Raw genomic sequence first — 15,908 nt, forward strand, 5'->3', positions numbered from 1 at the left:
CTCTTGAAGTACATAAACTTTGCAATTGACTTTTATAGTTCCTCTTATATTTCCTTTCTTTTCTCTTTTGTAATTCTGAAGATACTTGGTCTTCTTCAGCTTGATTTTACCTTTTTCACATGTTATTGGTCATGCGATTTTCAGAACAATCTTTACCTATTATTTTCATCTATGACTGGTGGTCACAGAAGTTAAAGAATCCTATCTGGAATTCTTTCAAAAATAGTTTTTCATTTACCTGTGTAATTAATAAGTACATATCTTGGCCAAAAGCCGGTAGCAAACAGCACTAATCTGCTGCATTGTGCAAAAAGGCTCATTCAAGATTGTTTCCTACCCAAAGTAATTTCTCACCAAGCATAATAAGAGGAAGAAGGCACACTCAACCATATGAAAATAATAAACACTATTAACATATCAACGCCTCCATAAAACAATGGTATGTACTTCAAAACACTTGGTGGAGTACAACATTATAGAAATTAGCACATAAAATAGAGTAGCTTCGCTTACAATGGTACACTCTTGTGATAACCCTGGTAAGGTTCATGGGGAATTACTAACTAATCTCCCAGGAATGGGTCTGCAGAACTGAAGCTAGCCTATGTATTCCAAGAGTAGTGGCTCTATTTTAGAGTTCAACAATAACAATGTTCCTTTCTAGTAGGGCTTCCTGAGTTATTACAATTTTTTTATATAGAATTGATTTTTTGTAGTATCCCCCAGAGTGTTGAATCAGGCCATTCAGCCCAACATGTCCATACCAACGCTCCAAACAGCATCCTACCCAGGCCTACCTCCCTACCCTATCCCTCTAACCCTGCATTTCCCACCTGACCTATACATCCCTGAACACTATGGGTAATTTAGCATGGCCAATCCACCTACCCTACACATCTTTGGACAGTGGGAGGAAACCAGAGCACCCATCGGAAACCCATGCAGATGCAGAGAGAATGTGCGAACTTCACACAGACAGAAGCACTAACTACTGAGCCACTGTGCCACCCCATCACCACACTTCAGCTGAGGAGAGGAGTTGAGAAGGGGAGTTCTCTTTGGTAACCTCAGCCAGTGCAGGAATTGAACTCATGCTGTTGGTTCAATCTGCATTGCAAACTAGTTGTCAGGCAACCAAGTTAACCAACCCCCAGATATATACAATACCACTAGGCCATTGCCTCCTCCTACCCAGACACAGCCGCTCCCTATCCTAGTAACCCCATAATTAGTGTGGCCAACCTGCACACCTTTGGACGGTGGGAGGGAACTGGATCACCTGGAGAAAACCCTTGCTGACACAGGGAGAGCGTGCAAACACCACACAGACAGTCGTCCAAGGCTGGAATCATTCCAAGCTCTGTGAGGCAGCAGTGCTAACCACTGAGCTACCATGCTACTCTTAATTATTAGTTTTGTTCATTGCATTTTTTCATTTCCATTGGTAAATTTTTATGCCATGGATTTTGATAGCTTTCACAGAAAGTGGAATTCCATCTTAACAAAAGAAAAATTTGGTAAATCAGGGGATGCGATGGATTTCATTTAAGTAAAACTCCATATAATCACTTCCATACCTTTGGAAGTTGCTTAGCAATATCTCCACCGACAAATACAGCTTCCAAGTAAATCCACAAGTTCTGCACAGTCATCCAGTTCTCAATAATATCTGTTGTGTTAGATAGATTGTGGACCCATTTCTGAATTTGTGTCTTGAAAGGTGTATTGTACCTCCATAAAATAAAGCACAACACAAGCAAATAAAATGTATCAAAAGGAACTACATTTGCAGAATTCCTTGGCTACCCCATCCATGTTATCAATAATTTTTAAATACGTGCATATACGTAGCGAGGACTAACATACATTGGGCCAAATCTTCCAATCTCTGGAATATCAGAAGAGATCAAATAAACTGTAACACTGAGATGCACTTCAGGACCCTTCGGAAGTCTAGATGCAGAGGCATCACTGGGAATTGGCCAGACAGTTTCAATACCAATGGGCAAATCATCTGCCAGGGCTCCCCATCAATGTCTTGTACACCAAACTAGAGTCAGAGGCTTGTTACATATCTGATGCACTTACCTGAATATATACCCAGTAAATGTTAGGCAGAGTAAAACCAAGTCCATTTCCTACACAATTATATCCACCTACACACAAAATTGCCCACCCAGATCCCCAGCAAACCTCCTTCCCTGATCATTTGACCACACTCATGACCTCCTGACCATGTCTCCAACATCACCAGCTACCTTCCTGACCATCCCCACTGTCCAATGAACTGCCATCCTGAGCTCCTGATTAACACTCCCCAACTATGCTATTATCAAGCCAGCCCCACAATCACCAATCCCCCTTACCTAACCAATGACCCTGCCTAAACTGAATACAACTTCACGTACCTATTACCTTCCCACTTACCCACTTCACTCACCAACTTCATCTTTTTAACCACCTCACTCACCTACCCACTTCACCCATCTACTTCCACACCTCCCCATTCACTCATTCACATCCACTCATTTAAATACATTAATTCATTCATACGTAGGCTGGATATTTAAAACAATACGGTGGCCTGTGCCAATAAAAAGGGCATGTCTTGTCCTCCCACAATTCCATTAAAATCCAACTGAGTTCCCTGAGGATGCTGACTCCACATTTCTAGAACAGCCAGGATTGGAAGATCCCAGTAGAAACTTGCAGCAGCATCAATTTGGGGAAATCTGTGGGTTCAGCAGAAATCCAACTATTTCTGCTCTCTGGGCGATATGGGCTGTTACGTAATGATTTGATAACAGTATCTAAATCAAGCTATAAAAATCTGTTTTTATGGTTGCCAGAGACAAAGTTATGCATAAGGTATGTATGCACTGCTTACCTGTTGCTCAACAGTGAACCCAAGATCATCAGACTGTCATCCATATTAGCAATGAGTTCTGCTGTACTGTCTCCCCTCAGCAAAAGCTCGCCACGTGTTTTGAAGCTCGCAAAAGTGAATGTTTTGCTATCCCATTCTGCTATAACCTGCTTCAATTTCTGCTCAATGTCTTTTTCCTTCACTGCACTAATGCAAATGTCCTACAAGGAAAAAAACTGACAGCTCCCATAATGATGCTTCAACTGGAAGATCTTGCTGGTTTGTGAGAAAGTTTAATAAAATGTAAACATGAAATGACTGTTATTCAATTAAATATCATTCAAATATGCATAATTGCATTTTCCAGTCCTATTTTCAATTTTAAAGAGCTAACATTTAAAAAGAATGGCATTGGACATGACATATGCAAACAGTTAATACTATGAACTTTATTCTAGTAGGAACTGAAGTATTTCGGTCTTTGTCAAATGTATTTTCAAGTTAGCACCTGGTCTTTACTGAGCACAAACTAAACAGTGGTTAATTGAGAAACTGTTTACATATTCCCAAGCTTCACTGATGCTACTGTGAACCAAGCTTAGTCCACATACACCAGCACTGTGGAAAAACCCTTCCAAATTTATCCCTGGAGAGATTTTCCTGGCTTCCATAAACCCAACTACAACACAATAAAAATTAGTAATCTATAGAGGGAGAAAGCAAACCTGCATTTTCCTTATCCCTGTTCATCATAATGTAATAACATAAAGCAGTGAAGATCTAATGCCAATATCATTATCCGACTCGCACATTAATCTTTTCTTTTACAAAGAAAAACTTTGAAATAAATTAGTAGATTAGGTCAGAAACATCCGACATGTCTCTTCATTCTTCTATTACAGTTTAGGCTCTGGTAGCTTCATGTCAATAAAATATGGAGTGAATTTGGTCAATGTAAGTCATATATGGCCACAACAGAGTTAAGTGCATTATGGGAAATCTAATGTTTAAGCATTATGATCACAGTACAATTCAGAATTCAGAATACTTTTTCAGATCCTTTACTAAATTTTGTCAGACACTTCATCTTCTTTCACAAAAACATAAGGGTCTAAATATTTATATTTTTTTCATGTTTTAATTAACACTAACAATAGAGCTTCTTCCAAGCTCATTCTGGTTTTTGTAAAAATCTGGATAACTTCATGATAAGGAGGTCCAGTAAGGATCATTAGGAAAATTAATGGATATAGTGTACATCATTTGTAAAATACGATAAAGGTATGATGCCAGAAAACTGTGTATTCAAATCTTGAAAAGATATCTCCAACTAACGATCTTAAAAGTGGGTGAACTGCCCATGATCTTTACTTTTGATTTTTATCTTTATCCAATGCCAAAATTAAAATATTCATATTCTTCTCTTAAAGATATGCATCTTACAAAAGTAATCCACTTTTTAAACATACAACTAATACCTCAATTTCCTCTTTATATTTCAGTATTGAGCCTTCCATTATGTTTCTGAGCTTGAAAGTTTCACTTTCTACATCAAAATTGTGTCCTGTGGTTTCAGAAATTCGTTTCCAATGCCGTAACATCATAGCCTTGTTTGACATATGCTCCAAGAGTGGACAACACTCATTGAAATCATCAATAGTTTGCTTCAGATCCAGGAATGCTTTCCATTCTTTCAAAGCCCGAGGAAGCTTACGACATCTGAAGTACAAAAAAGAAAACTGAGCCATAAGTAGTGCACAGTCAGAAACACTCAGAAATACATTTATAATTTTAGTTTGTTACTTATATTATTACAGGTATAAAAAGTATTTGCTTGAGATTATGGTAGTGTTGAATAAATGAACAATCTTGTTTTGGTTCAAACACTGTTATTAAACACTTTGCTATCATATTTTGTGTAGCATAAAAGGCAGATCGCTTGCAGATTGCCATTTATCGAAAATCTGGATTTCTGGCCATTTGATTATCCAACAGGGCATTCACCCCAAATATGGAGAGGCGAAGCATCATGCCAGGAACTCAAATAAAGCTTGCTCTCAACAATATCATCCATGTGTCTTTCGGGAATTTATTGTAAAACAAGCTAAAAGATTTTCTAACTGAAATAATAATTGAAATGATAATCCTTGCATTTTCTAAGAGAAAGTGACTATTTTGTTTTACAATATATTGGAAATTAATGAAACTGAGCCATAATGTAAAATCATGTCATAAGGAAGAAAAAAATTCTAACAGCACAGGGATGAAGCAGCAAGATTTTAAAAATATTGAACTTCTGAGATCCTCCATTAAAATAGTATCATTTAATTGTTCTGTATATAACCAGTAACCCATCCCCCGTAGTCCTCATTGATCAGAAACTGAAAGACAAACAGAGCCAGCAGGTTCCATTGTTTAACTATGCTGTTAGATTTGTAGGCATCTTATTCTTTACTGTGCTACAAATTCTTAAAAAACCAAACAATCACTACTATGGTTAGCCACTAGAGGACAAGATATACCTGTTATTAAAGTATTGTGCTTCTCATTATAAATACAGTTTCATTTTAAAAACAAATTATATCATGGAGATTTGCAGGAGACATGCTCGTGTAGTAATGTGACATTTAATTGCGACACCAGCCATCTTTATGGTCTTTCAATAATGACACCTTTCATTTTTATAGTCCTTTTAATGTAATCTATGTGCCAGTGTGCTTCATGGAGACATGGGGAAAATGGATACCAAGCCAATAAAACTTAACTAGGAGAGATCAAACATTTATTTAAGAAAGAAGGCTTGAAAGGAGAAGAGGAGTTTATAGGGAATTCCAGTGAGTGAGTATCATGTATACTGCTGAAAACCACAAAGCAACTGCAGGACAAAGTGTAATTTGCATGCAAAATAGGATTGATTAGAACAGGAATGGAGACACAAGCAGCTAGAACTTATGAATAGTGGAAGATTACAGATATTGAAACACCACTGGAGTATTCATTGTTAAAGTGATAAAAGCCTGTAAAAGGATTAAAGTAGCAAATCACCTGAGAAAAGGGCAGATATAAGCAAAATTATGCAGACAGAATTAAGCAGTCCATGTGATGTAAAGTATATTGAGGTCAGAAGCAAAATACAGGTAATTTAGTTCCTGAAGGTTTTCAACGATGAAAGAAGCAGAATATCTGTAGCTAAATGAATAACTTAATTAACGATATGTTAGAAAGCCTTATATGCATGAGCAAAAACCTGCATGCTTAAAATAACAGGGGACAAAACATCAGTTCTTCCAAAAGCTAATATTTACCTGGCCTGAAATTCCATAAGTTCACTGTTGATTTTTTCAATGTTGACCTCTGACCACAGGATGTCATGGTAACTGCTGACAGTATTGATCACATTGTTGTACAACCCATATAACTTTTGAAGTAAAGTCAACTGTTTCCTTATTTCCAGCAGTTGAGGATACTCAGTGACAGACAAGCCAAACAGCTCCTCACCACCTGTATAAGTGATGTACTTACGAAACAGGTTGTCAAATCGATTCTGGTAACAAAACAAAGTACACAAGTCCTAAATATTAATTATTTGATGGTCAATACATGTGGTGAAAAATTATTCCCTTCTATGAATCAGCAATACGATATTACAAACACAGGCCATTATGACAACATTCAGTTATGTCTGTGAGCAAATTTGTTACCAAAATAGCATCAATGCTGCATATGGACCCTTCTGGTGTAGATTATACTCAAAGTCATTTCTGGTAGTTACTAGCACAGATGCAGGGAGCATGCAGAGAAGAAAATTGTGACATAATTCAGCTGATTTCACATCAGCAGTGCCATTTTAAGTTCAATGCTCCAGCCAATAATTTTTCTTAACGTAGCATTCATGCATTCAATTACAGGATGGACTAGTGTTACTCAAATGCATTATAAAATGCTTTCAGGTTAGATGCTGAATGATTTCCTCAGACTGTTGCTAAGCAGCAAGCGGTGGTTGGCAATCTTATTTAGAGTTGCTGAAGATGAAGCCTTGGGCTCTGACTTCAAGTGTTCTGCATAGACAATTTGGTCCCAGCCAAAGGTGCTGTAACTTCCATCCCCACCCAGGCCTGTTGCATGACCAGGAGACTGACTGGAGGTGGCACAGAGGACAGTAAGCTTTAACAGATAAAGGAGTTGGAGGACAGAATGGCTCTCTGTACGAGGCTGTATTCTCCTAATCCCCTCTGGAAGCACTTTGTTTTTGTTAAACTTAGTGAGTACTAATGTGAGACATTTCTGTTTCACTAGGGGTGCTAGCTGGAATCTTCCACTTCCTACAACCGATATACTGCCTCAGAGCAGGGTGAGGACAACTCATCAGCTGTGAGGGTGACTGAGACCGTGAGTTTATTTGCATCAAGTTACCTCCTGGCTCAAGTGGGTGATATTTCCATCTCCAGTTTGTCTTCCACCATTGCCTCAGGAATCTCACTGAACAGCTGGATGCAAAGAGGTAGCAGTGTGGACCAAGCATGCATCTCAGCCAGGACAGCAGGCAGGATACTACGGTGAAGAATGCCTTTAATTGCATCCACAGCACCATGTAGGTGAGCATTAAGTAGTGCTAGCCTTGCAAAGACCTGTTGAGTTGTGAGGGCATTCAACAGTACATTTGGCACTGACTGCACAAAGAACATGACAATAAACAGGCAGCATTCAGTTTGCCTACTCTCTACATTGGAAGGATCCCACACAGTTCGACCATTTATTGTGATTTCCCAAAACTGTACTTGGGATGGATCAAATATTTTCCCCTTGCATTTATGAAGAACAACGAAATGATCATTGTAAAAATATATTGTTCTCGAGCATCTGCTGTCCACTTATTCATCTACGGGGCAACAATCAACATAATAAATACACGACTGGTCTAGCAAATAAGAGGTTGAGAGTTTAAAATACGCTACAATGATTTATGTCATTAAGTTCAACAAAATTTTGGAAGCAGGGGCCTATTTTTAGTAAAACATTAATAAAAGCTAGGACCATAACAAAGAGAACGTACCTGAAAAATTACGAGTCTGTCACTAGCATCCTGTGGTGCCAGGTCTATAACCATTGGTCCTTCCTATAGTAAACAGAAATAAGACTTCCTCATTTATAGTTAAGTAATTATGAAATGTTCGAATAGATATGGTGTCCGAGTGCTAATCAACAAGTGATTACCATATAACATTTATACCTTTGGAGCTATGTTCGCAGAATAATGGTTTGAAATAAATTTTCCAAGTTTTAGAAATATGGAACAATCAGCAACTATTTTATGGTTTTAAAATCAATTTCTTGGAAAGGAAATCCTAAACAAATTTTATGTGAAGAATATATTTACATTTAATTCGGTCTGCAAACCATAAACATTGACTCACTCATTCTAATTGTTGTTTCAGCGTACCTTTTCATAATCTGCATAAAACTCACTGCAGTCATCAATGAATATTTGCACATTGTTGATCAATTCTCCTCTGAAATTTGGCTGTAGGGCAACTAGTTCATTCTGAATTTCACTTGCACGCACCAGCAGTTTTTCCCAAGTGTAGCGAAGCGTGTCTACCTTCTCTATCTCTTCCTGAGCCACAAGCAATTCATATTTGTTTAACATCGCATAGGATTCCTATTAAAATAGCAAAAATAGTTTTCACAGGATAATTCAATCTTACGTAATGGCTGTGAATAGCCAGCGGATACAAAAAAAATTGAAAATAGTAATACATGAAGAACTACACAGGGAAAAATTGAATGGTGGAGTTATTTTAATAATTGTTATAGTCCACTAAAAATTGTACTTCAAAAATGCCCAACAATTGTGTGAGCAGAGAACAACAAATTGCAACTTGTAGCTCACATGTATTAATTCATTTTGTTCTCAATTAAAAAGGATTATATGAACAATTTGCTCTTTGTAAATCATGCAAAAAGGGACGATGAAATTATGATTTATACCAGCCACTAAAACAAACGAAAAGCTTTTCCTATTACTTTTGTGGCACTAACATCAGTGTGGCACTTTAAACTTTACAATATAAAGCATCCTAACGAAGAAAATTAAATATAGGTGCTACACATTTTCAGGTGACACTAGTAAAGAAATCTATTTTGCACATTCCTTAAGAACCATCAGTATTCAACAACATCAGATATAAAACTTTTTTCTCATATAAGCATCATGTTAAGGGAATTCAGAATTTCTAAACTGAAACAAAGGTTTACCTCAATGGGTCCTACTTGAAAGTCAATGGAAATTTGTTGTTCTCTTATTTCTTTAAGTGCAGCCATGGCAATTCTAATATCATCTAAATCCTTGATAGGCCGATTCAATTTTTTGCTGACTTCATCTATAAATGTAAAAATGTTCTCCATCTCCGTTTGATACTTTTTATTGCAATATCGACCCAAATCAATCATCCAAATTTTGGTTTCTGAAGTTAGTGCCATCTTGAGATCAGCTGAAAAATGCAACAACTTTTAACATTCTGCTTATAAGGATCAAATTACAGATGATTTGGAAAATGTGCTAACCGATTACAAGTACCCAGACATCCTATATTCAGATTTGCATTTAGATTATCTTTAACGATGACTGAAATTTTCATTACGTCTGAATCTGACTCATGCAAAGGCACAAGTCAGACTGATAGAGTTTATTGACAAAACTACTTGGGTTTTGTTATTTTGTTTTTTGGTGTCTCAACCAAAGTGCTGAGAAATCAATAAGAAATCAAAACTGGATTATTTCTCAAAAGAATAGATGATCCAAATACCGGTTTAACAGGCAAAATGTTACTGAACAGGATTTCTGCTCCTTACAAAACTACTGTGCAGTATCATTTTCTCAGAAGAACATATAAAGATTGCAAGCTTCTAACAGTGCCTTATTTAAAAAACAACTTTGTTATGATTTTTACATTTATCCCCAACTGCATCTTCATAGAGTATAATCATTATTTTACCTTTTATACAGTGGTTTAGATATGATTATTACTTTACTTCATTTTTTTGCTGTCTATGAAAATTCCACAATCTGATTGGCCGTTCAATCTACAAGCTGCTTACTCTGTTGCTGGATATTACAGACCCTCTATGGAAGGCGCCAAAGTAAAGAAGTTGAAAACGAAGAAGTCTTAGTTTCAGGTATTAATATTTTCATGGGAAACTTTATGGGATCAATACAGAGTGCAATTCTTTCACTACTCATTGCAAAATCTGGTTATTTGTTGCTCTAAATATGATGCTAAGAACTCATTAAAATATTTGTAAGTGAATTTTTTTTAATCACAGCAAAAATTATATTTGTAAACCAGATCCCATCAATTTCAAAAGCCATAATTGTCTACATTGGGATCCGCTTCATCATTAAAGTTTTCTCCTACTTGTCCAGAATTCCAAGCCATGCATGGGCCATGCAGAAACTCAAAATTTCCCACACAGATGGCATACACGTTACCCTTTTTAAGTTATCTACCATGCTTAGCGGCACAAAAAAAGTCCCAAGCACTTAAACAAATCACTTCTGCACCACTGAAAAGATTAGGAAGTGGATTGGTACTATATAAGCTTTTACAAAACGAATATGTGACTTCCAAGAACAAAAAAAGTCAGATTATGGTACTTATCCACGTGTATCCTTTGTCAAAATTGAGGACACGTTTTGTTTTTAATTTTGTAGCTCTGAGAGTTCAGAATGCCAATATGATTACACAATACCTGGCATTATCTTTAAGGAAAATACAAAGGGGAGGCTTATTTGTCAAAGCCCTTGCTCACAGAATTCTGAGAAGAAACTGCCATAAAAATATCAATGAACTGTATTCTTTCTTGGGCTGTGGACATTTCTGGCAAAGCCGGCATTTATCATCTAATCTTAACTACCATTGTTGCTGTCCATCTGACTAAGGAAGGACTTCTCGGATTTTTGCCGTGTAACACAGAAGAAAATAACAACACAGATTCGAGTGTAATGGTCCACAAAATTGATCTGTTGATCGCTAAATCCATTGTCCAATTTAATACATGGGATTTGTGTGGACTGAATAGTTTTAAGAAGAACCAAAGTTATGGAATTAAAATGACCAACAGTATCACTTGACCCACACAGTTTGGCCATATTTCATAAAAACAACATGGATCAATGAAAACAGTGACCTGAAATTAACATTTTATCCAAAGGCAACAAAACCAGTCAGCCCCTCCTTCATCTTGCTTTTGATTAATTCCATTAAAAGAACACTCAAATTTTGGAGATGGACGTTCATCTATGATTACCAAGCCTGAAAACATAACTCCTACAGCATGGAATGCACAACCAGCTTATATTTCAAGTTCTGTACCCATAAAGATGGCCTCAACCATAATCTTAGGTTCATGACGCGTTACGTGTAACATTGTTTTGTATCTGTAAAGTATTCCTTATTGTCCTGTTTTGACACATCATCTTGATAAATTGTTATGAACTCTCTACCTTAATTGGTTTGCGCACTTTTGGATTACTTATTCCTTTGGTTAGGCCCTTGGCATGCAACTTTTACACCAACTGTGTTATTTTAGTCATTTGGTTTGATTCTAGCACCACCTTATTTTTAATTTTTCATAATTATCTCTCCGCCTCATTTAATCAGATAGTAGGTTATCCCTTTGTTTGTTATTCAGCTGATGATACTTTTATCCCTCAATCTGACACTCTTGATCACCTGCAGAGACCTACTATTCGGCCTGTTGACACTCCATGCTCACATCATTTGTATGATCATTTGATCTCTTTGCCTATTAATCTTTTTGTCTTTAAATTCTGTGCCCATGTGCTTCCCTCTCACTTCACCTGATGAAGGGGCAACACTCTGAAAGCTCGTGATTTCAAAAAAACTTGTTAGACTACAACCTGGTGTTGTCCGATTTCTGATTTTGTCCACTCTAGTCCAACAATGGCACCTCCACATCTTCAAGATATTAGCGATCATGGTTTTAAAAGTTCTGCCTAAGGAACTTTGGAGAATTTCTGCAGTGCATCTTGCAGCTGGTACAAGTTACTTGCTGCTACTGAGAATCAGTAATGGAATGCATGACTGTGGAGATGCTGCTAATCATGTGGGTTGTTTTGTCCCTCGTCCATTTAAATGACTGCTTAATGATAACCCTCAGGATTCAAATGGTTGTGGAATTCAATGATGGTAACTGCATGGATATTGAATTAAAAATATCATATTTCATACCCGAAAAGAGCCCTACTAGCTTGAGCCTCTTCGCTACTGAACAATGTGGATGAAGTTTCTAACTGAAAAGAACACACTAATAGCCAATAAAAGCACACCAGTAATAGAAAAAAACTGTCAGGAACAGTGTCTCAAAAATGGTACATTTACAAATATCTGTGCCCAGTAGATACTCATGCATGAAGTAAGTAAGACATCTCAAATTAATCATAAGAACCAAATCAAAGAAAATACCCATTTTCAAGCCTTTCCTTTAGAAAAACATATAATTTGTTTCAACAAAATAGACTGCTTTACCAGTGTAAAGTGCCAATGCTCCAACACAAATATATTCCAGCTCAGAATTTATCTTTGATTCCAAGTCCCGATAGGAAAGAATCTGTGATTCAAACTCAGATAGCAGAGGACTCCGTTTCATAAAGTCTTGAATGGCCTCTTCCTTCTCTCTCTGCCAGATATGGTGATAACATTTGAACTGATCCACAGCAGTAAGAACCTCCTTAAGATAAGGTGAAAAATACAGTTTAGTATGTGGGACTGAGAAACTATAGTTATGCTTGCGAGATACCTGATACTTCATGAAGTTAATTTTAAAATGGTTCGAGACCATTTGTCTTGTTCAGGTGGATAAGCCCCCCTGATGTCCTAGCCAATGTTTGTTTCTCAAGCATCAACATTTTAAATAGTTCTTCGACTCTGTTATTTGTTAGAAGTTGCTGGATAGAAATTGGGTCATTTCTTTGAACAACAACTGAGACTGCTTCAAATAATTACTATTTGTAAAGTGCTTTGTAACATCCTAAAGAAAGGACATAGAGATGCTCCTTAATCCTATCTTTCTATGAGTAAGCTTAGCTGCTCACTTTATAAAAAACATATGAAAAAACACCTTAATCTTATCTACCTATTATTCTTCAAACATTTCAGCTACTACAGTGATCTAATGTATCAAATTATTAAATCACATTGGATCAATTCATTACCCCAGCTGTTGATAAATGTCTGATCTAGGTTTGACAAATTCAGTAACAGATTTTTTGAAACATGCTATAAGCAAAAAATGGCAAAAAAAGAAGCATTTGTATTGCACCTTTGATGGAATAAAATACCCCAAGATGCTTCATAGAACAAACATAAAACAAACATCTGACTTCTAGACACATGAGGTGATATTAGAAGGGATAACTAAAAGGCTTGGCAAAGAGGCAAAGTGGCAGTATATCAGCTGTGGTAGAGTCAATAGTAACAACATTTTGGTTTCAAGTATTTTTCACGGTTTGAGCACAACAACTAAGTGTGACACTCCAGCACACTACCGAGTGAGTGTAATACCATCTTTTCAGTGAGGTGTTCAATCAAGGCACTATTCGAATGTTTGGTTCGACTCAAAAGATCCTATGACTCTAATTCATAGAATTGTAGTAGGATAATTTCCAGAATCCTAACCAATATTTATTCTTCAATCATCACACAAAAACAGGTTTTCACTATCATTATCACAGTGCAGCTCCTAGGAGTTAGCTCTGCGCAAATCGACTGAGGCAATTCCTACATAACAGTGGTTATCCTTCAAAAAATACTTTAATACCCATAAAATGCTTTGAAATGCATGTCTGGTGCTTAAATAAGGATAGGGAAGCAGTGGCGAGACTTGGGGAGAGAATTTCAGAATAACGGCTTGTTAGCCAGCTGGAGGCACTGTCATAAAATTAAAATCAGGGATAAGACTGTAAGAAGTATAAACAAGGAGTAGGTAATTTAGACCCTCAAGCCTGCTCCACCATTCAATTAGATCAAGGTTGATCTGACAGCCCTCCTGTCCACTTTCCTGCATTTTCTCCATCACCTTTAATTCCTCCACTGATCAAGGACCTATCTATCCCAGCCTTAAATATACACAAGGAATCTGTCCCCACAGCCTCTCTGTGGAAAGGAAATCCAAACAGTCACAACCTTAGAGAAGAAATGAATTCTCATTTCTGTCTTAATTTGGCACCCCATTATTCCGAGACTATGCCCTCTGGTCCTGGACTCCCTCATGAGGGGAAGCTTCCTCTCAGAAACTTTCTGTCAAGGCTTTTATGAATCTTATGTGTTTCAATGAAATCACCTCTCATTTTTCTAAATTACTATGAGTAGTCCCAATCTGTTTGGCCTTAGCTCATAAGACAATCCGTCCATACCAATGATCATCCTAGTGAACCTTCTTTGAATGGCCTCCAATGAATTTGATATCTTTCCTTAAATAAGGGGACCAAAACTGCTTACAGGACTTCAGACATGGTCTCACCAGCACCTTGTACAGTTGCAGTAAGACTACTTATATTCCAACCTCCTTGAAATAAGGGCCATAATTCCATTAACCTTCCTGACTACCTGCTGCACCTGTGTGCTAGATTTCTGTGTTTCGTGCACAAGTACCCCCCGTCTGCCTTGGCGATGCAGCTTTCTGCAGTTTTTCTCTAGTAAAATACTATGCTGTTTGCTTGTTCTCTTTTCCAAAATGAACAACTTCACATTTTCCTACATCATGCTCCATTTACCAACTTATTAGCCACTCACTCAGCTGATCAACATCACTCTCTAAACTGTTTGTACCCCTCTCAGAACCTGCCTTTCCAGCTATTTTGCATTGTCTGCAAATTTAGCTACAGTACATTCACTTGCTTCCTCCAAGTCATGAATATATTTTGTAAACAGCTGTGATCCCACCACTGGTTCCTTTGGAATCCCAAAGGCCATGGGTCACCAATCTGAAGAAGAACTCCCTACTAACCCCCCAACTGATTCCTTCCCCTTAGCCAATTCTCTATCCATGCCAATACACTACCTCCAATATTGTTAGCTCTCACCATGACAACCGTTTGTGAGTCGAAAGCCTTACAAATACAACCAATTTACTGGGTTCTTCTCTATCCACTCTAGTTGACACTTCATCCAAAAACGCCAATACATTTTTCAGAAGTAATTTCCCTTTCATGAAGCCATGCTGACTCTGCATGAATAGATTATGATTTTCCAAATATTCTGCTATTTTTTTCCCCTTAATGATTGATTCTAATGCTTTTCCAAAAATAAATGTTAGGCTATTCAGCCGACAGTTACCCACTTTTTGCCTCCCTCCCTTTTTGAATAGGGGTGTCATGCTGGTAGTTTTCCGATTGTCTGGTACTTCGCCAGGATCCAATGACTTTTCAAACATCACAGTTAATGCATCCACCATGTCTCTAGCTACTTCTTTCAGGATTCTAGAATGCAAGGCAACAGGGCTAAGCAACTTACTTGCCTTTAGCCCCATTAGTTTATCTACTTCTACTTCTTTCATGATGGTGATGATATTTAATTCTTATATTCTTTCGAATTAGTCTTAGCTATACAGAGGATTGTGGAGTTCAAGGGGACTAGAGAAATGGAGTGGCCAGTCAACGATGGAATTTGAATTTTAAAATTGAGGTGTAACAGCTTTGTATCTGTGTAGGTCAGGGGCACAAAGGTGATGGGTAAAAGGGACTAAATGCTTGCAAGGACATTGTAGTTCAGTTTTTAAGATTTTGTCAAGCTTGTAGAAGCAGTAAAGTCAAACACTGAGATCAGCATCAATGAAGGCTTCGGCAACAGACCAGCTGGAAAGAGAGAATGAAATTAAGCCATGTTATGAATGTGGAAAAATGTGGTTGCGTAAGTTCATTATAGGTTTACAGAATGGGCTGAAGGGCTAAACTTGTTGCTATCCATGTCTTGTCTTTACCACCCAGCCTCTAGGCTCACAGTACGCTTATTGCCTTAATATT

General features: G+C 37.4%; 1 protein-coding gene across 1 annotated transcript in view; it reads right to left on the reverse strand.

The window, feature by feature from the left end:
- Positions 1 to 15,908, reverse strand: part of dnah5 (dynein, axonemal, heavy chain 5) — a 372,198-nt gene that overhangs the window by 170,460 nt on the left and 185,830 nt on the right. Inside the window, exons 23-30 of the mRNA XM_048562706.2 lie at positions 12,415 to 12,616; positions 9,122 to 9,357; positions 8,307 to 8,525; positions 7,920 to 7,982; positions 6,172 to 6,410; positions 4,345 to 4,585; positions 2,888 to 3,087; positions 1,578 to 1,731 (exon numbers count right to left, since the gene is read on the reverse strand). Coding sequence (XP_048418663.2) covers positions 1,578 to 1,731; positions 2,888 to 3,087; positions 4,345 to 4,585; positions 6,172 to 6,410; positions 7,920 to 7,982; positions 8,307 to 8,525; positions 9,122 to 9,357; positions 12,415 to 12,616 — 1,554 coding nt within the window. The remainder of the gene's footprint in view (positions 1 to 1,577; positions 1,732 to 2,887; positions 3,088 to 4,344; positions 4,586 to 6,171; positions 6,411 to 7,919; positions 7,983 to 8,306; positions 8,526 to 9,121; positions 9,358 to 12,414; positions 12,617 to 15,908) is intronic.

The sequence above is a fragment of the Stegostoma tigrinum genome, chromosome 2 (genome assembly GCF_030684315.1).
Source record: "Stegostoma tigrinum isolate sSteTig4 chromosome 2, sSteTig4.hap1, whole genome shotgun sequence".
NCBI lineage: Eukaryota > Metazoa > Chordata > Chondrichthyes > Orectolobiformes > Stegostomatidae > Stegostoma > Stegostoma tigrinum.